Source organism: Balaenoptera acutorostrata, chromosome 4 (assembly GCF_949987535.1).
Source record: "Balaenoptera acutorostrata chromosome 4, mBalAcu1.1, whole genome shotgun sequence".
Classification (NCBI taxonomy): domain Eukaryota; kingdom Metazoa; phylum Chordata; class Mammalia; order Artiodactyla; family Balaenopteridae; genus Balaenoptera; species Balaenoptera acutorostrata.
The window spans coordinates 22,632,867-22,653,769 of record NC_080067.1 but is presented as its reverse complement, the minus strand read 5'-3'; the positions used below and the strand labels follow the sequence as shown (position 1 = coordinate 22,653,769).

Below are 20,903 nucleotides of genomic sequence, written 5' to 3'. Positions count from 1 at the left end.
ATTTTTCTTGTTTCTTGAGGTAGGTATTTATCACAGTGAACTTCTCTCTTAGAACTGCTTTTGCTGCATCCCATAAATTTTGGTATGTTACATTGCCTTTTTCGTTTGTTGCAAGAGAAGAAGAAAGGAATAGAGAGGAACTACAAAACAGCTTGAAAACAATTAACAAAATGGCAATAAGCACATACCTATCAATAGTTACTTTAAATGTAAATTCACTAAGTTCTCTAATCAAAAGATACAGAATGGTCAAATGGGGAAGTAAATAATAAATACATTCTGTATTGAATTCTTCACTACGGTCATTGTATTCTTGTTTCAAAATTTCTGTTCGGTTCTTTCTTTTGTTTTCTGTCTCTTTGTTGAACTTCTCATTTTGTTCTTGTATTTTTTTCCCTGATACATTAATCTTTTATATGTGTTCTCTTATAGCTCTCTGACCATCTGCAGAACAATTATTTTGAATTCTTTGTCAGGCAATTCCTGGATCTTCATTTCTTTGGGCCAGTTACTGTAGGCTTACTGTATTCTTTGGAAGAGTTATGTTTCCCAAATTCTTCGTAATCCCTATTGCTTTGTTTTCCTGTTCATGCATTTGAAGAAGCTGTTACCCCTTCCAGACTTTATAGACTGAATTTGATAAGGGGAGGCCTTTCACCTGTGGGTGAGAGGACACTGGATCATGCTGTGACACTGGGTATAGTGATGCAGGGTGACAAATGTGGGGGCATGTGGCAGCTTGGGTCCATGTGGGCATGATGTGTCTTTAGCTCAGGTCACTGGAGTCCACACTGTTGACAACTGTGTGGTTCTTGATAAGCAGTGTGGGGGATCTGCAGTAGTTCTAAGCAGTGCCTCTAGATTTGTCAGCTAGGGACCAAGGCAGGCTGTGGTAGAGGCCAGTCACAGGCACCCTTGTAGTGATGAGGGCCACTGCAGAGAGCAAGGATTGGGGCCAACTGTGGTCTCATTGGCTGAAGTGGAGTCCGTAGCCATCAGCTTCCTCTCCTATGGTTTTTTTACAGTCTCCCCACAGGTGTGCACACTGCATTGGAGGCTGGTGGTGGGCATTGGACAGGGGTATGCAATGCACAGCTTGGGGTGGCTAAGTTTAGGTGGGCATGCTGGTGCTGGCCAGTGACAGGAGGCAGGACCTGATCTGGGCCCACAAGAAGCTGTGGGGTGCCTTGGTTTTAGGTGGTGCTCACCGGTGGCTGCATATCCCTCCCTTCCGCCACATGCATGCTCATTGCAGTGGAGGCCAACGATGGCTGTCAGGCTAGTAGTGCACAGTTGGAGGGGCAATCCCTGAGCATGGGCACAGTGGTGGGGTTCAGTGTGGGTGGGTGGTGTTAGGCTGGTATCTTGCATTTGTGCAGCTGCATCAGCCCTAGTTGGCTGCACGTGTGGCTCCCTGGCTCTGCTGTGGGTGGGTAGGGATTCAGGTGGCTGGTGTCTTATACTCTCGCAGCTGTAGAGAGCTATAATGTATATATTCTCTCTCTCTTTCTCTTTCTGTATTTATTTATTTATTTATAAAAGAGCATATAGTGACTAATAGTGTAGGTCTTGGTATTGGTGGGGGAAGGGTGCAGAGAGGGACTCAGGAAGTTGGCATCAGTGAACACAAACACAAATACCTGTGGGGGAAAAGCTGGCAACATCTGTGGGGGTCTACAGTGGCCTTTGGCTTCCTCGTTGGTGAAATTTGCTGAGTTTGTCTGAAGAGCAGGTCTCTGTGAACTGTGATCCCTCTGGCAGCTTGTCTGCTAATAATAGCTTCTGCTTTTATTCCTTGTTCCTAGCCAGCTCAGTACATCTCAGGTTTGCTGGTCTAGGTGGGGCGAAACCAAAGCAGGACCACTGTACGTTGCACTGTGAAGCTGGAGAAGCTGGTCAGTCACCCCACACTTCTTTTCTTGGCAAGAGGAACTCTTTCTAACTGGGAAGTTCCTTCTGAGCACTGAACAGTGCCAGTTTGGGGAATGGGATGATGCAGGCAAAATGGAGTTACCTTCCTTTTCTTCTAATGTGATTATTCTCAGTTTTGTTGTTCTTAAAACTTCGTAAGTGGACTATAGAGGTCTCCTGGATCTGGTTTTGTTCTTGGATAGCTGTTCAGACGTTGATTTTTATGGGACGATGGAGAAGCTGGGTTTTATCCCCAACTGACGGACAGTTTTTTCTTTCTTTCTTTAAATATGTCATCCCATTATCCACTGACTTTTATTATTTTTAATGAGAAATGTGCCATATATCTTATCCTTCTGTCTCCTGCATGTACCCTATGGATGCTTTAAATTTTTTTCTCTTTGTTGAAGATTCCCAGCTATTTAGTTTTGATGTACCTTATGTAGTTTTTTGTTTTATCCTCTTCTTCTCCCCATCAGCCAAGGCCCTATATATTATGACAGGTTGTATCATCCATCCACCTGTGCCCATACTTGGCAGTGCCTCTAATACTCATCAGTCTCTGCCAGTCTAAGAATGGCTTATCTCTCTGGAGTTAGTTGTTTAGATTCCTTTGCCCCTACATGTCTCTGATAAAGGTATAACTTTGTTTCTTTCCAGGTGAATAACCAATTATATCAGTATTATTTATTAAATAAACCACCCTTTTCCATCTAAAATTGAAATATCTCCTCTGTTACAGCTTGTTTTAAATATACCTGGATCTGTTTCTGTGCTCTATTGTCTTGTATTACTTTTCTAGGCATGCATTGCTTTCAATCTATATTGTTTTCAGTATTTTTGTATTGTTTTAATATTTCTAATGCAAGTCCCTCCTCATTAGTCTTATTTATTCAGAATGTTTTGGGCTCTTCATATATAACTGGTGGGATTATAAATTAACATTTATGCTTTGGGAGCTAAAGAAAAAGTTGGTCACCGTGTTCAGAGTGCGTTCACAATGCTGGGCCCCATATGGAAGTGGGGAGATGGCTTCCTTCTCTGCTGTGTGCCACACTTCATTACCTGGGTCACGAAGCATTTCTGCTTCGCTCCTGAGTCTCAAAGTCACTGTTAACCTGCTCTGTCCATTCTTAGGCCTCACCATCATTTTTAGCCAAGAGGGCCTGAACACATTATGCAACAGAGGTGAACCCTGAACAGATACCATGCCGTCTTTCTTTTTCTTTTTAGCCTCTCCTACCACCGTTGTATTTTCTTTGTACTTTTAAAACAAAATCTTCCAGACACTGATGTGATGAGACAGAGAAACAGTGTTATATACATCAGCAGTTAATAATAAAGTCCTCCCTTTCATATTAGAGAAGGAAATACAATTGCTCCTCAGTAGAAGAGATCATTAAAGAAGGGAAAGGGGTATGCTCCAGCAGAATGGGTTAAAATAAAAGGACTGACAACACCTGGTATTGGTGAGGATGTGGAGCACCTAATATCATACATTGCTGGAGGATGTATAATTTAATACATTTGTTTTGGAAAATTGGATGACATTGTGTACTGGCCCTCAATATATATGTATTCTGTTTGTTAATAAGTCTGCTACTAAGTATATATACAGCAGAAAAAATGTTTATGTCAAACAATGTGTACAGGTATGTTCATAACAATTTTATTTGCGATAGCCCTAAGATGGAAACGACTCTCATGTACATCAGTAGTAAAATGGGTTATAAAATATACTATATTAATACAATGAAATACTATCCAGCAGTACAAACAAGGAATTACTGATAACACATACTATAACATGACTGAATCTCACTGATAAAACATTGACTGGAAGAAATCAAACACAAAGCACAGTATTATATGAATTTCAAAAACATATCTACTGTAAAGGAATAATAGTTAAACTATTGACATTTGTGATGGTTACTGCCTGGAAGGGAACATGAGGCAGCCTGTTTCAGTTCTGGAAATTTTTTTATATTTTCATTTTGGTTATGGTTATACAGGTGTATGTATATGTAAATTTTCATCAAGGAGTAACTTAAGATTTACGCATTTACTGTATATAATTATACCTTATACCTAAGTACAAAACTAAAAATTTATTTAAAATTTTTTTAAAAATTATTTTTATTGGTTTCCTGTGCTTTCCCCACCTCCCACCCCCAGAAAGACCCGCAACAATTCTGCCTGGTAGTATGCTAAGTGAAATCACATTAAATTTTTCTAGCAATTTGGAAAGACTTTATTGATACAGCACTAAACCTTTTTTAAAAAATTCAGTATATGAAACTTATTTAGGTCATTTTCTATATCCTGTAAGTTTTTTATAATTTTCATCATTAAAATTTATACAGTCTTTGAGTTTTTTAGATGATTTTCATTGTGAACAGCCTTCTCAATCTATTTATATTGCTTATATATTGCCAATATTAAAATTTTATTTTGTACATTTATCTTTTGTCAGTTGTCTTGTCAAATTTTTTAATTCATCTTTCAAGTCAGTTTGGTAGAGACTCAAATTTTCTTATCAACTGTAGGAAAGGAGAATTGTGTTTACTAATATTTTACTAATTTTTGCACAAACTAAAAACTTTTCAAATCTGTGTTGAATGCTTAGGGATGCATCCTTGCCTCATTCTATTTTAGAGCTGAAAAGTGTTAAGGATTTCAACAACAAATATGTTGTAGTCTTTGTCTTTATGTTTCCCAGCATATCACATAACACTAGTTTTTCTAGACATTTTTTATTAAGCTTGGCTGCAGGATTTTTATCAGATACCTTTTTGAGATCTAGTATTAAAATCATTTATTTTTCTTCTTTATGTTGTTGATAAATTGAATTGTTTGAGTTCCTAATATTGAGTCATCCTTGTATTCCTGGGGAAAAAATGCATTTTATTATATATGGTGTGTATTCTTTTTATGCTCTGCTGGGTTTTCTGATACTCAGAAAGCTTATATCTATGTATAAGTGAAGTTACTTTTTGTGTTATTTTCACAATATGGTTTGAATATTAGTATCTATAGTTGTTTAATAATTATTGGACTTCATATGACTGGTAAAGTCAGACTTATATTGTGCTCTATTTTGCACGAATTTCTGAAACCTAGTAATTTACCTTTGAATCGCCTTTCAACATGAGGGAATCTCTACTTTTATTTGGCTACAGAGAGATAATTTTAGGTAAGTAGTTTTCTTGTTTAAATAGATACACATGGAAAAACAGGAATTTTTTGAAAATTTATTTGCTATGATATAAATTTTTTAATTTTTAATTTTATGTTTTTTTCCCCCCACAGTCTGTGGTCGATGACTGGATTGAATCATATAAACAGGACAGGGACATCGCACTTCTGGATTTAATCAACTTTTTTATCCAGTGTTCAGGATGTCGAGGTACAGAATGTTGGAATAAATGATGTACATTAAGACTGTCAGTCCAGCAGTGTCAAATTTACTTTACCTTGTGTTAGTCATTTTATAATTCATCCTGGAATTATGTGCTCATCTTTTTCTGATAAAATTATTTGTATTTAAGTATATATATTTTTTCTGGTTTAGTTTTACTCAACAGACTTCTGAATTTTTTAATATTTTGAAGGAAATCTGAAATTAATGAATTTATGAATTGGCTTTTTAGGTCATAAGATTTTATAATTAATATTTACTGATATTATTTGTATCTGTGCTCCATATTGTAAACTGTACTAGTTGCTAAAATTCATTATTTTGAATCCTCATGTTATAGATGAAATGCTTGAAGCTTAAATAATTCAAGGTAACATAAGTATGAAAATCAGTTTTCTTAAGTTTGCAGTCATTTGGAATCCATAGACAATTTGTTAAAAGTAAAGTTTTATTTTTATCATATTAATAGATAACTGACAGATACTTTTCTTCTCTAGAATAAATATTAACAGGTTAAATTGTACTATATGGGGAAAATCAGTTGGTAGACACCGTTCTTTACTTATTAATACAGAAAGAATGGTTGTCTTTTATTGAGATCACTGATCAAATTGATTTCTTGAAGGCTTTCTTATTTCTGACCAAGTTATCACTCACCATATTGACATAAGAAGTTTATCAAATATTTACAGAGTACCTAAGTTATACTAAGCACTGTTCCAAAGTATACAGATATTATCAAGACAGTCTCTGCCCCAGTATTGAGTACGTTTAATTTTTAAAGAAGGCTTTATCTCAAAGAAAAAGAGGGAAGTATACCAATAGTTTACTAAAGTGCTCAGTGCCATGAAAGTAATAATAATAAAACTGGTTACAGTTTAATGACTAGTATGTGCCAAGCTGTGTGCTTTACATACATTAGCTCATTTAATATTGGTTTGACACTTCTATCAGTCAGATGTGATTTTTATTCTGTAGTTCAGGAAACTGAGAATACAGGGCTTAGATTAGTTTTTGGACATCATACAGTTTGTAAGTGCCAAATTCACGATTTAGATTCAGGCTTGTCTCAATCTGAAGTCTATATGTCTAACCAGAGGGTAGTGTGGGGATAACAAGGAGGAGCTTCTGATCCATCCTAGGCTGTGTGTTTCTGTGTATGTGAATGTGGGGATATTTGTAAGAAAATGCATCTCAGAGGAAGAAACTCTACCCTGGGACTGAGGTTGAGTAAGAGAAAATTAAGGAGGAGGAGAAAGGCCAAAGTTAACAGATTGTGTAAAAATTCCGGAAGACAAGAAAATACAGCACACTCCAGGACATAAAGAGAGTTTATGGCTGAATCCTACAGCATAGAGACAGGTGAGGATTGGCAAGAGATTAGTTTATTAGAAGGAAAGTGAGTTTGTTAATTTTACAGTCTTAAAATGGGAAAGGCAAGCACTGAGTGATGTGCTTTACATATGTTATCTTGTCTAAACTGTGAAGGGTCCTGTTAGATTGAGTTTTGATTTTAAAACAACTGGTAGTCTTAAAAAAATTTCCTTTTGTAATTCATTCCCATGGTTCAAAAAACCAAAAAAAAAAAGATATGTAAAGGAAAGAGCCTTTACCACTTCTTGCCTTCCTATCTATGTCCACAGAGTTAATTGCTCTTAACTATTTTGTTGTATATTCATCTGTCTATCTATATAAATAGGAAATATATGCTCTTTCCGCCCCTCCCCCCCCAAAGATACTGGTGTATAGAGAGCTTTCTTGGTTTCCTTCCTTCCCTCCCTTCTCCCCTCCCCTCCCCTCCCTTCTTTTCCAGCATCATAGCATTCATTTCTTTGTGTGTATGTACAACAATTTATTTAACTAGTCTTCTGTTAACAGACCATTGCATTATCTGTAGTCTTTTGCTGTTACAATGAGTAATTTTGTGTGTACCTTATTTGCTCCTGGTGGAAGAATGTCTGTAGGGTAATATATTTGTAATTATATTAAATATTGCCAAATTTCCTGATATGGGAATTGTACCCATTTTTACTCCTATCAGTAATATATGAAAATGTCTGTTTCTTCTTGGTCTTTTCAACAAAGCGTTTTTATCAAATTTTTGTATTGCTCTTAGGAATGATTTAAAAATATGTCAGTATGATTTTTTAAAATTGAGGTGAAATTCACTTAAACAATTAACAACCATTTTAAAGTGGGCAGTTCAGTAGTTTTTAGCACATTAACAGTGTTGTGCAACCACCTGTCTCTAGTATCAAAACTTTTCTTTTTATCACCCCAGAAGAATACCTAATATTCATTACGTAGTCATTCCTCTTTCCCTTCTTCCCTGCAACCCTTGGCAATCACTGATCTGCTTTCTACTCCTATGGATTTGCCTGTTTTAGTCATTTTATGTAAAAGTTGTCCAATATGTGACCTTTTGTTTCTGATGTCTTTCATTTAGCATAATGTCTTCGAGGTTTATCCAAGTAGTAGCATGTATTGATAGTTTATTTCATTTTATGTATATGTTACAATTTGTTTATCCATTCATCTGTTGATGGACATTGGGTTGTTTTCACGTTTTGGTTGCTGTGAATATTGCTGTGAACATTCATGGACAGATATCTGCTTGAGTACTTATTTTTTAAATCTTTGTTGTAAATACCTAGGAGTGAAATTGCTGGATCATGTGGTAATTCTATTTTAACTTTTTGAGGAACTGCCAAACTGTTTTCACAGCAGCTGCACCATTTTAAATTCCAGAAATGTATGAAGATTCTTATTTCTCCACATCCTCTAAAACACTTTTATTTTCCGATTTTTAAATTTTACTGACCTAGGGGTTATGAAGTGGTTTCTTATTATGGTTTTGATTTGCATTTTCTTAATCACCAGTGATCTTGAGCATCTTTTCATGTACTTTTGGCAATTTGTATATCTTTTTTGAACAAATGTGTATTTGATCCTGTGCTTATTTTAAAATTAGATGGTTTTTATTTTTGTTGTGAGTTATTAGAGTTCTTTATACATTCTGAATATTAAATCCTTATCAGATATACAACATGCAACTGTTTATAACTTGCAACTATTGGCTTCCCGCTCTGTAGGTTGTTCTCTTCACTTTCTTAAAGATATTCTTTGATGAACAAAAGTTTTAAATTTTTATGAAGTCCAACTTACCTATTTTTTTACTTTTTTGCTCATGCTTGTGGTGTCAAATCTAAGAATCCATTGCAAATTCTAAGAGCCTGAAGATTTATCTCTCTGTTTTCTTCTAATAGTTTTATCATTTTAGATCTTATATGTAGGTCATTGATCCATGGTTAATTTTTGTATTTGGATGATTTAATTTGTATTTCTCTTACGAGTGTGGCTTGAGAGCCATTTCTATTTCTTGTTCTTGAATTCTCTGTTCTTATCCCTTGCCACTTCCTTTCAGCTGTTTTCATAGTTCCTGAAAAAACATTTGACAAAATGGATTTTAAAACATTTTAATAAAACAGACATAGATGCATATTTTCTTAATATGTTTAAGAGAGAAAACTTACTGTCTCTCACATCAGTGCAGTATAGTAAAAATCTAAAATAGACCCAAGTACCTGTGAAACTGTAGTAAGCAGATATTAAAACATATGAAAGAAGAGAACTACAAAATACAGCTACACCAAGATACCATTTTTGCCTATCAGATTGATAAAAATTAAAAGTCATAACAACACTCTGTTTTTGAGACTGTGAGGAAACAGACACTATTACATTGTTTGTTGGAATACAAATAGATACAATTCTCATGGAAAGAAATTTGACATTATCTACCAAAATTACATATGTTTTTATCTTTTGACCTAGCCATCCTGTTTCTGGAATTTTGCCATGAAGATATACCTCCAGTTTTATGAAAACAAATTCACAGGGTTACTCAATACCATATTGTTTGTACTTGTAAAATTTGGAAACAACCTAAATGCTGAGATATAGGACAGTGATTGAATAAACTTTGGTACAACTTATACAATGGATTTTTTTGTCATTGCAAAAAATTATGAGGAAGATCTCTGTGGACTAATGCAGGGAGATTTTCAGGATACAGTTTTAAAGTGCAAAGTGCAAAAGAGTGTCTAAAAGTATTCGAGTTTTTTTTTAGAAGAAAGAAAGGGAAATAATAGAATATACACATGTATCTGGTCACTTGACCAAGAAAAACCAAAAAAAGATAAGATAGAATGATTGGCTGCCCATTGGGGGTGTGTGTGTATGTAAATGAAGTGGAAAGCTTAGAGGGAATTGGGGTAAAGGGATGACACTTACTGAAATATACTTTTTGAATAGTCTTGACTTTGGAGTTATCTTCATGTTTCACATACTCAGAAAGAAAAAAAAGAAAAATCAATAAAGATGGAGGGAAAATCCTAAAACTGGATGCTATCAGAACAGATGAACCATACCATGCCATAGCATAAATAACATAACCACACTGACGAGTGTAAAAAGTATAAACTAAAGTAAATTTTGAGCTCAGTGCTCGCACTGTAAAACTAGCGGGGGAAAGTGAAGAACACAGTATTTACCTCCTCAAATTGTCTCCTTACAAGATATTTATTATGGGTAAAATGGTACTGATACTTTACTTGTACAGACTTGGTAGACATCACCATAAACAAATGATGAAAGCAAACACTGCCAGTTATAGAACCAGTTAATAGCATGTACTTCGTGTTATGCACCTAGAAGAAGAACTCAACCTCACTTTTGTAGTATTCTTGCCAAAAGTTCAGAGTCTAAATCTACTCATGAGGAAACGGTGGATGAGCTCAAATTGAGATATATTTTTCACAATAACTATCCTGTACTCTTTAGAAGTGTCAGTATCATGAAATACAAAGAAATGACTCAGAGAACTGTTCCAGATTCGATACTAAAGGAACTGAATGCAGTGCACGATCTTAGATTTTTTTTTTGGTAAAAAGAACATTATTGAGACAAATACTGAAATCCGAAATCAGTTCTGTGGGTTAGAACATACATATTAAATTGTTAATTTCATCATTCTGATCATTGTACTGTAGTTGTATAACATTTTTGTTTTTGGGGGGAAATATACACAGGAGTATTGATGAATAAAGGGATATGTAAAGAGTGAAAGAAGGATAAAACAAATGTAAAATGTTTACATCTGAGAATTTGGTGATGGATATTCAGAAATCCCTTGTACTTTCTTACAACTTTTCTGTAAAGTCTGGAAAGTAGAAAATGGAAGGAAAAAAAAAATGCCTTTTAACCCCGAAGCCAACATCATGCTCAAGGGAAACTAGTAGAGTCATTTTCACTGAAGTCAAACAAGGCAGGGATGTCCACTCTCACAACTCCTATTTAATATTGGCAATATAAGCTGACACATTTGGATAATAAAATGAAGTATGATTACTCTTTAGGAGTAATATTGAAAGTTTAGAAATTTCAAGAGAAACTGTTTGCAAAACTAATAAAGGCAAAGGCAATATAATAATTCTGAAAGAGGGAGATCAAAATGGCAGAATATGAGGACGCTGAGCTCCCTTCCCCCCATAAACACCTCAGAAATACAGTACATGTGTACCTACTGTCGTTGAAACAAAGTGTAGGCTGGGAGAAAGGCTTTTCTATAACCAAGACTGTAAAGAAAGATCCACATGGAGTTGGATAGGAAGGGAGGAGAAATGATCAGGTCAGGACTTGCACCCTAGTGAGGAGAGGATGTCAGAAGCCCGGGGATCCTCCTTGGGGAATGAGAGGTTTGAACCACATACTGGTCTAGAGCTGGTTCTGACCTGGCCTTACTTCTGAACAGGGCAAGTGTGGTCCAGGACTGGATGGCTTCACAGGGGAATTCTACCAAACATATGAAGAATAGCTACTACCTATCCTTCTCAAACTTTTCCAAAAAATTGAGGAGGGAACATTCCCAAATTCATTCTATGAGGCCACTATCACACAGATACCAAAACTAGACAAAGACTACAAATTAAAAAAAAAAAAGAAATTACAGACCAATGTCTCTGATGAATATAGCTGCAGAAAACCTCAAGAAAATATTAGTAAACCAAATTCAGCAATATATAAAAAGGACCATACACCATGATCAAGTTGGGTTTAATATAGGGACCCAAGGATGGTTCAACATTCGTAAATCAATCAGTGTGATACGCCATATTCACAAAAAGAAGAATAAAAATCACACAATCATTTCAATTGACAAAATTCAACATTCATTCGTGATAAAAACTCTCATCAAAGTGGGTATAGAGGAAACATGGCAACATAATAAAGTCTGTTTATGACAAACTCACAGCTAACATCATACTCAGTAGTGGAAACCTGAAAGCTTTTCTTCTAAAATCAGAAATAAGACAAATTATGCCCACTCTCACCCCTTCTATTTAACATAGTATTGGAAGTCTTAGCCACAGCAATCAGAGAAGGAAAAGAAGTAAAGGAATCCAGATTTGAAGGGAAGAAATAAAACTGTCACTATTTGCAGATGATATGATACTATATATGGAAAACCCTGAAGTCTCCACCAAAATATTGTTAGAACTAATAAATGAATTTAGTAACATTGCAGGATACAAGATTAATATACAGATATCTGATGCTTTTCTAAACAGTAGTAATGAACTGTCAGAGAAGACAAAACAATTCCATTTAAAATCTCATTGAAAAGAATAAAATACCTAGGAATAAACTTAACCAAGGAGGTGGAAAATCTATACTCATAAAACATTATTGAAGGAAATTAAAGATGATACAAAAAACCAGATATCCCATGTTCATAGATTGAAAGAATAAATATTGTTAAAATGTCCATAATACTCAAAGCTATCTACAGATTTAACAGAATCCATATGAAGATACCCATGACGATTTTTACAGAACAAGAATAATTCTAAAAAGTATATGGAACCACAGAAGACCTTTAATGGCCAAAGCAATCTTGATTAAAAAGATTAAAGCTGGAGGAATCTTGCTCCCTGATTTCAGACTATGCTACAAAGCTATGGCAATCAAAACAGTATGGTACTGGCACAAAAACAGACAGATAGATCACTGGAACAGAATAGAGACCAGAAAGAAACTGACCCACATGTGGTCAATTAATGTACAACAAAGGAAGCAAGAATATATAATAGGAAAAAGACAGTCTCTTCAAAAAGTAGTGCTGGGAAAACTGGACAGCTACATGAAAAAGAATCAAACTGGACTGCTTTCTCACACAATATACAGAAACAAACTCAAAATGGATTAAACACTTACATGTTAAGACCTGAAACCATAAAACTTCTGGAAGAAGTCACAGTCCTCTCTTTGACATCAGTCTTAGTAATATTTTTTGGATGTTTCTCTTCAGGCAAGGGAAACAAAAGCAAAAATAAACAAATGGGACTACATCAAATTTAAAAGCTTTTGCACAGCAAAGGAAACTGTCAACAAAATGAAAAGGATGCCTACTGAATGGGAGAAATATTTGCAAATGATATATTTGACAAGGGGTTAATATCCAAAATACATAAAGAACTCATAAAACTCAACATCAAAGAAACAAACAATCCAATTAAAAATGGACAGAGGACCTGAGTAGGCATGTTTGCAAAGAAGACTTACAGATGGCCAACAGCCACATGAAAAGATGCTCAGCATCACTAATCATCATGGAAATGCAAACCAAAAGCACAGTGAGGTATCACTGAACACCTGTCAGAATGGCTATCATTAAAAAGACCCACATCCGTGGGAATGTACTTTGGTGTAGCCATTATGGAAAACTGTATGCAGGTTCTTCAAAAAAGTGAAAATAGAACTACCATATGACTTAGCAATTCTACTCCTAGGTATATGTCCAAAGAAAATGAAAACACTATTTTGAAAAGATACATGTACCCCAGTGTTCATAGCAGCATTATTTACAATGGCCAGGATATGGAAGCAACCAATGTGGAAGTGTCCAATAATAGAGGAATGGATAAAGAAGATGTGGTATATATACACAGTGGAATATTACTGAGTCATAAAAAAGAATGAAATGTTGCCATTTGCAAGAACATGGATGGAACCAGGATTTATTTTGTCTAGTGAAATCATTCAGATGGAGACAGAAAACTGTTCTATGTTATCACTGACATATGGACTCTGAAAAATAAATGAATAAATATAACAAAACAAACTGACTCATAGAGAACAAACTCAAGTTTACTAGTTGGAAGAGGGGTGGGGGAGGGGCAAAATAGGGGTAGGAGGTTAGATACACAAACTACTATGTATAAAATAGATAAGATGCAACAGCATATTGTACAGCACAGGGAGTATAGCTAATATTTTATAACTTTAAATCCATAAAAATATTAAATCACAATGTTGTACACTTGAAAGTAATATAATATTGTTAACTACTATACTTTAATAAAAGTGTTACAAAACAATAAAGTAATTTGGTAGGTTATTGAGATGGAGATACTATAGATGAGTTAGTATGTTTGTTTTTTATTAGAATAGGCAGTTAGAAGAGATAGAATAAAAGATCTTCTTTTTAAGGGGCTTCCCTGTGGCGCAATGGTTAAGAATCCGCCTGCCAATGCAGGGGACATGGGTGCGAGCCCTGGTCCGGGAAGATCCCATGTGCCGCGGAGCAACTAAGCCCGTGCACCACAACTACTGAGCCTGTGCTCTAGAGCCCGCAAGCCACAACTACTGAGCCCACGTGCCACAATGACTCAAGCCCGCATGCCTAGAGCCCATGCTCCACAATGAAGAACAGCCCCCTCTCGCCACAACTAGAGAAAGCCTGCGCACAGCAACGAAAACCCAATACAGCCAAAAATAAATAAAATTAAATCTTAAAAAAAAAAAAGATCTTTTTAAGATACAAATGTGGAAAGTGTTGGAAATTATTTCAGATCTACACCTTACTTGATAATGTGTGCCAAGATAAATTCCCAGTGCATCAGGAGTTTAAATATAAAAACAACAATAAATAGCAGAAACAAACTAAATTTTTTTTTACAAAAAGAATACGAGAAAGAAAGAAAGAATAAAAGCACTAGAAGAAAACATGGAATAAATTTTTTATTACCTTGGAGTGGTAATAAAATGTGACTCAAAATTAAGTGTAAGTCAAAATCTGTAAGTTATAAAAGAAATGATTGATGGATTAAACTACAGTTCAAACAATATTGGAAACATTTGCATGGTGGCACATTACAGGGGAAGTTCAGAAGGTGAAGGACACATGGGGAAATTTTTTTATATTATTTATTGAGATAAGGTTTGCATTTTATAAGGACTCCTTGTGTTGCAAAGTAATTTCCAGTATCTACATTGGTGTTCTTTCATATCAGCCCATTTTCCTCTTAACACTACATAAGAATCAAGAACAAAAAGATGTTAAAAATTTTGGCGAAAGTGGGATGAGAACCAAGTAAGGGAGGAAAAAGTTACAAAACTTATTTTCCTACTTTTTGACTAGAAGGAACATCCCTCAAATGACACGACAAATTGGAACACCATGTTGTGAGTAGTTTCAGCAGCCCCTCTTCTATTTTGCTCTCTTATTACTATTTTCTCATCTTGATCCTTGAGTCTAGGGTGTGGTATTGGTTTCCTACATTAGCTATTTTAAGTTGCATCAGCAGACCTAGCTGTTTCCTTAACCTTTCTCACACATCTGTGTTCTCCTCATTAAAACCTCTTTATTTAAACCATCTGGAATGAATTCTTTTTACTTCTGGAACCCTGAGTTAAAATATACTACTGACTAAATCAATGTGTGATAATAGGGTATATTCAGTATCAAGTAGGAAAGATCGCAAAGGAGAAGTTCATTCAAACACTGTTCACGTACAGTTATGCATTTTAAAAGCTATGTAACTTCATAAATTTTCATAGAAATAAATTCTGAGGAAACTAAGAACACAGTGATAATATTTATATTATGTATAACAAAATAAAGATATCTTATCTCTATATTCAAAGTATTATCATTGTTTAAAACTCCACTAGTAAAGGCATATATATTTGGGTGTATTCTAGCACCAGTATATAACAGATTTAAGAAATATATATCAGAGGTATTGATAAATAGTTTTCAGTGACAATGTGATTTTTTTAGTTATTAAGAATGTGTTTCTTAAGCTTATTATGGGTTAGAAATACCTTCTTAGTTGGTTATAACAAGTAGTGGTTCTCTGTTGCAGTGCTTGTTCCTAACAGTGGATTTCCAAATGCATGAGGGCTTTCTAGGAGGTTAGGATTGCTAGAGAATTGATCTCACCCAGGAACAGTGACATCAAGAGTTTCCTGAATTTCACATCTCATGGGCTGATTACCGTCTCAGTAATTTTTTCATGGTATCAGTAGGCCAAAAAAAGCACCTAAAAGTTTCTTTTCAAAATAGTTAATTCCAAACAATTTAATTACGTCCTAACAACTTACTATTAGTCAAAATGAGAAACATAATTTTGGAAGAAAAATTAAAATTTCATTCTATTCTTAAATAATCACAATTACTTACTAATGGATATAGGTACCTGTTGGGCACTGTCCAGCCACCCCAACCTTCATTGTTCATATCTGGGTGGGGGCAGGGCAGAAGTTGAGAACCATTGCTGTACATCAGTGGGGGATGAATTTACATCTTTATAAAATCCACTCTTCCAGTTCATGATCACTGTATATATTGCTCCCTTTATTTAGGGCTTTATTTTCATTCAACATTTTAGAGGGTAGTTTTGTGTATGAGTGAAAAGGTGTTAATATATATGTTACCAAAATTTTTATTTCTGGACTTTAGGCATTTAAAAAATTCATTATAAATAGTATCTTATTTTTTCTTAAGTAGACTTAATTTTTTTTGTAAACCGCAAACTCCTATAAAAAATAAAGCAAAAATTACATAGTTCCCATATACCCTTCTTTCCTCCCCACAGTTTCCCCGATTAACATCTTGTACATTTGTTAAAATTGATGAACCAATATTGATACATTATTATTAACTAAAGTTCATAGTTTACATTAGGGTTTGTCGACTGAAAACAATGCACAACCTAAAAGTTGAGAATTATGTTTTATTTTGTGGACTTGCTGAGGACTTAAGCCCAGGAGATAGCCTCTCAGATAGCTCTGAGGGACTGCTTCTAAGAGGTAAGGGAGGAACCAGGGTATATAGGAGTTTTTGCAACAAAAACCAAGTAGTCAGCACATCAAAATATTACTGTTAATTAAAGAAAAACTAGACATCTCAAGTTAATGAATTTAGCACTTTCTTATCTATGGGAAGATGCAAGAGTCTAGGCTCCTTGAAATCATTCCTTTGATATGCACCTTACTGTCTTAGGCCAGTATCCTGTTTTTTAAATATCTTGATTCCCCTCAGGGTGCACAGTGGGGAGCCATGGCAGCACCTGATGGCTTGATGGCCATAACATCTTTGTTTACTAATATTGCAGGAGAATTTCTTAGTCTACAGGTGCACTGTAAATTTCTGTAGGTTTGGACAAATGCATGGGGTATCTATCTACTACTATGGTATTAAACAATAGCTTCACTGTCCTAAATAGCCCTCCTATGTTCCTCCTATTTATCCCTTCCCCAACTCTCTACCCCTCATCCCTGGCTACCACTGACCCTTTAAAAAAAATTTATTTATTTATTTATTTATTTGCACCAGGACTTAGTTGCGCAGGCAGGCTCCTTATTTGCGACTCGCGGGCTCCTTAGTTGCAGCAGGTGGGCTCCTTAGTTGCAGCTCCAGGGCTACTTTAGTTGCAGCTCACCGGCTCCTTAGATGCAGCATGTGGGATCCTTAGTTGCGGCAGACAGGCTCCTTAGTTGCAGCTCACCAGCTCCTTAGTTGTGGCACGTGGGATCCTTAGTTGTGGAATACGAACTCTTAGTTGTGGCAGGCATGTGGGACCTAGTTCCCTGACCAGGGATCGAACCCAGACCCCCTGCATTGGGAGCATGGAGTCTTATCCACTGTGCCTCCAGTGAAGTCCCTGATCTTTTAATGTTATATCTAATATGTATACTTGAAAGGAATTTAACTTGATCATGGTGTATTATGTATATGTTTTTTTACATCTTTATTGGAGTAAAATTGCTTTACAATGTTGTGTTAGTTTCTGTTGTACAACAAAGTTAATCAGCTATATGTATACATATATCCCCATATCCCCTCCCTCTGGAGCCTCCCTCCCACCCTCCCTATCCCACCCCTTTAGGTCATCACAAAGCACTGAGCTGATCTTCCTGTGCTATGCACCAGCTTCCCACTAGCCATCTATTTTACATTTGGTAGTGTATATATGTCAATGCTACTCTCACACTTCATCCCAGCTTCCCCTTCCCCATTCGTGTCCTCAAGTCCGTTCTCTACGTCTGTGTCTTTATTCCTGCCCTGCCACTAGGTTCATCAGTACAATTTTTTAAGATTCCATACATATGTGTTAGCATACAGTATTTGTTTTTGTCTTTCTGACTTACTTCACTCTGTGTGACAGACTCTAGATCCATCCACCTCACTACAAAATAACTCAATTTCGTTCATTTTTATGGCTGAGTAATATTCCATTGTATATATGTGCCACATCTTTTTTATCCATTCATCTATTGTTGGACTTTTAGGTTGCTTACATGACCTGGCTATTGTAAATAGTGCTGCAGTGAACATTGGGGTACATAACTCTTTTTGAATTACGGTTTTCTCAGGGTATCTGCCCAGTAGTGGGATTGCTGGGTCATATTGTAGTTCTATTTTTAGTTTTTTAAGGAACCTCCATACTGTTCTCCATAGTGGCTGTATCAGTTTTCATTCCCACCAACAGTGCAAGAGGGTTCCCTTTTCTCCACACCCTCTCCAGCATTTATTGTTTGTAGATTTTTTGATGATGGCCATTCTGACAGGTGTGAGGTGATACCTCATTGTGGTTTTGATTTGCATTTCTCTAATGATTAGTGATGTTGAGCATCTTTTCATGTGTTTTTTGGCAGTCTGTATGTCTTCTTTGGCAAAATGGCTATTTAGGTCTTCTGCCCATTTTTGGATTGGGTTGTTTGCTTTTTTTTTATATTGAGTTCCATGAGCTGCTTGTATATTTTGGAGACTAATCCTTTGTCAGTTGCTTCGTTTGAAAATTTTTTTCTCCCATTCTGAGGGTTGTCTTTTCGTCTTGCTTATGGTTTCCTTTGCTGTGCAAAAGCTTTTAAGTTTCATTAGGTCCCATTTGTTTATTTTTGTTTTTATTTCCATTACTCTCGGAGGTGGGGCGAACAGGATCTTGGCTGTGAGTTATGTCATGGAGTGTTCTGCCTATGTTTTCCTCTAAGAGTTTTATAGTGTCTGGCCTTACATTTAGGTCTTTAATCCATTTTGAGTTTATTTTTGTGTATGGTGTTAGGTAGTGTTCTAATTTCATTCTTTTACATGTAGCTGTCCAGTTTTCTCAGCACTGCTTATTGAAGGGACTGTCTTTTCTCCATTGTATATTCTTGCTTCCTTTGTCAAAGATAAGGTGACCATAGGTACGTGGGTTTATCTCTGGGCTTTCTGTCCTGTTCCATTGATCTGTATTTCTGTTTTTGTGCCAGTACCATGCAGTCTTGATTACTGTAGCTTTGTAGTATAATCTGAAGTCAAGGAGCATGATTCCTCTAACTCCGTTTTACTTTCTCAAGATTGCTTTGGCTCTTGGAGGTCTTTTGTGTTTCCATACAAATTGTAAAATTTTTTGTTCTAGTTCTGTGAAAAATGCCATTGGCAATTTGATAGGGATTGCATTGAATCGGTAGATTGCTTTGGGTAGTATAGTCATTTTCACAGTGTGGATTCTTCCAATCCAAGAATATGGTGTATCTCTCCATGTGTTTGTATTCTTTTTGATTTCTTTTATCAGTGTCTTACAGTTTTCTGAATACAGGTCTTTTGCCTCCTTAGGCAGTTTTATTCCTAGGTATTTTATTCTTTTTGTTGCAGTGGTAAATGGGAGTGTTTCCTTAATTTCTCCTTCTGATTTTTTGTTGTTAGTGATAGGAATGCAAGAGATTTCTGTGCATTAATTTTGTATCCTGCTGCTTTACAAATTCATTGGTTAGCTCTAGTAGTTTTCTGGTGGCATCTGTAGGATTTTCTATGTATAGTATCATGTCATCTGCAAACAGTGACAGTTTTACTTGTTTTCCAATTTGGATTTCTTTTATTTCTTTTTCTTCCCTGATCGCCGTGGCTAAAAATTCCAGAACTATGTTGAATAATAGTGGTTGAGAGTGGGCACCCTTGTCTTGTTCCTGATCTTAGAGGAAACGCTTTCAGTTTTTCACCATTGGGAATGATTTTGGCTGTGGGTTTGTCATATATGGCTTTTATTATGTTGAGGTAGGCTTCCTCTGTGCCCACTTTTCTGGAGAGTTTTTCTCACAAATGGGTGTTGAATTTTGTTAGAAGCTTTTTCTGCGTCTATTGAGATGATCATATGGTTTTTATCCTTCAATTTGTCAATATAGTGTATCACATTGATTGATATGGGTATAATGAAGAATCCTTGCATTCCTGGGATAAACCCCACTTGATCATGGTGTATGATCCTTTTACTGTGTTGTTGGATTCTGTTTGCTAGTATTTTGTTGAGGATTTTTACATCTATATTCATCAATGATATTGACCTGTAATTTTCTTTTTTTGTGACATCTTTGGTTTTGGTATCAGGGTGATGGTGGCCTCGTAGAATGAGTTTTGGAGTGTTCCTACCTCTGCTATATTTTGGAAGAGTTTGAGAAGGATAGGTGTTAGCTCTTCTCTAAACGTTTGATAGAACTCGCTTGTGAAGTCATCTGGCCCTGGGCTTCTGTTTGTTGGAAGATTTTTAATCACAGTTTCAATTTCATTATTTGTCATTGGTATGTTCATATTTTCTGTTTCTTCCTGGTTCAGTCTTCGAAAGTTATACTTTTCTAAGAATTTGTCCATTTCTTCCAGGTTGTCCATTTTTTGGCATATAGTTGCTTGTAGTAGTCTCTCATGATCCTTTGTATTTATGTGGTGTCAGTTGTTACTTCTCCTTTTTCTTTTCTAATTATGTTGATTTGAGTCTTCCTTTTTTCCTGATGAGTCTGGCTAATGGTTTATCAATTCTGTTTATCTTGTCAGAGAACCAGCTTTTAGTTTTATTGATCTTTGCTGTTGTTTCCCTTGTTTCTTTTTCATTTATTTCCGATCTGATCCTTATGATTTCTTTCCTTCTGCTAACTTTAGGGTTTTTTTTGTTCCTCTTTTTCTAATTGCTTTATTTGTAAGGTTAGGTTGTTTATTTGTGATTTTTCTTGTTTCTTGAGGTAGGATTTTATTGCTATAAACTTCCCTCTTAGAACTGCTTTTGCTGCATCCCGTAGGTTTTGGGTGGTCATGTTTTCATTGTCATTTGTTTTTAGGTAATTTTTTGGTTTCCTCTTTGATTTCTTTAGTAATCTCTTGGTTATTTAGTAGCATATTGTTTAGTCTCCAGTCATGGTGTATTATATTTTTAAAATTATTTCTAGCTTTAGTTTGCTAATATCTTGTTCAGAA

At 35.6% G+C, this 20,903-nt stretch overlaps 1 protein-coding gene across 2 annotated transcripts in view; it reads left to right on the top strand.

Annotated features, from left to right (window-relative positions):
• STAG1 (STAG1 cohesin complex component) overlaps positions 1 to 20,903 on the top strand; it is a 434,186-nt gene that overhangs the window by 183,559 nt on the left and 229,724 nt on the right. For both annotated transcript variants that reach the window (XM_057545017.1, XM_057545018.1), the window contains exon 5: positions 5,224 to 5,320. In XM_057545017.1, coding sequence (XP_057401000.1) covers positions 5,224 to 5,320 — 97 coding nt within the window. The remainder of the gene's footprint in view (positions 1 to 5,223; positions 5,321 to 20,903) is intronic.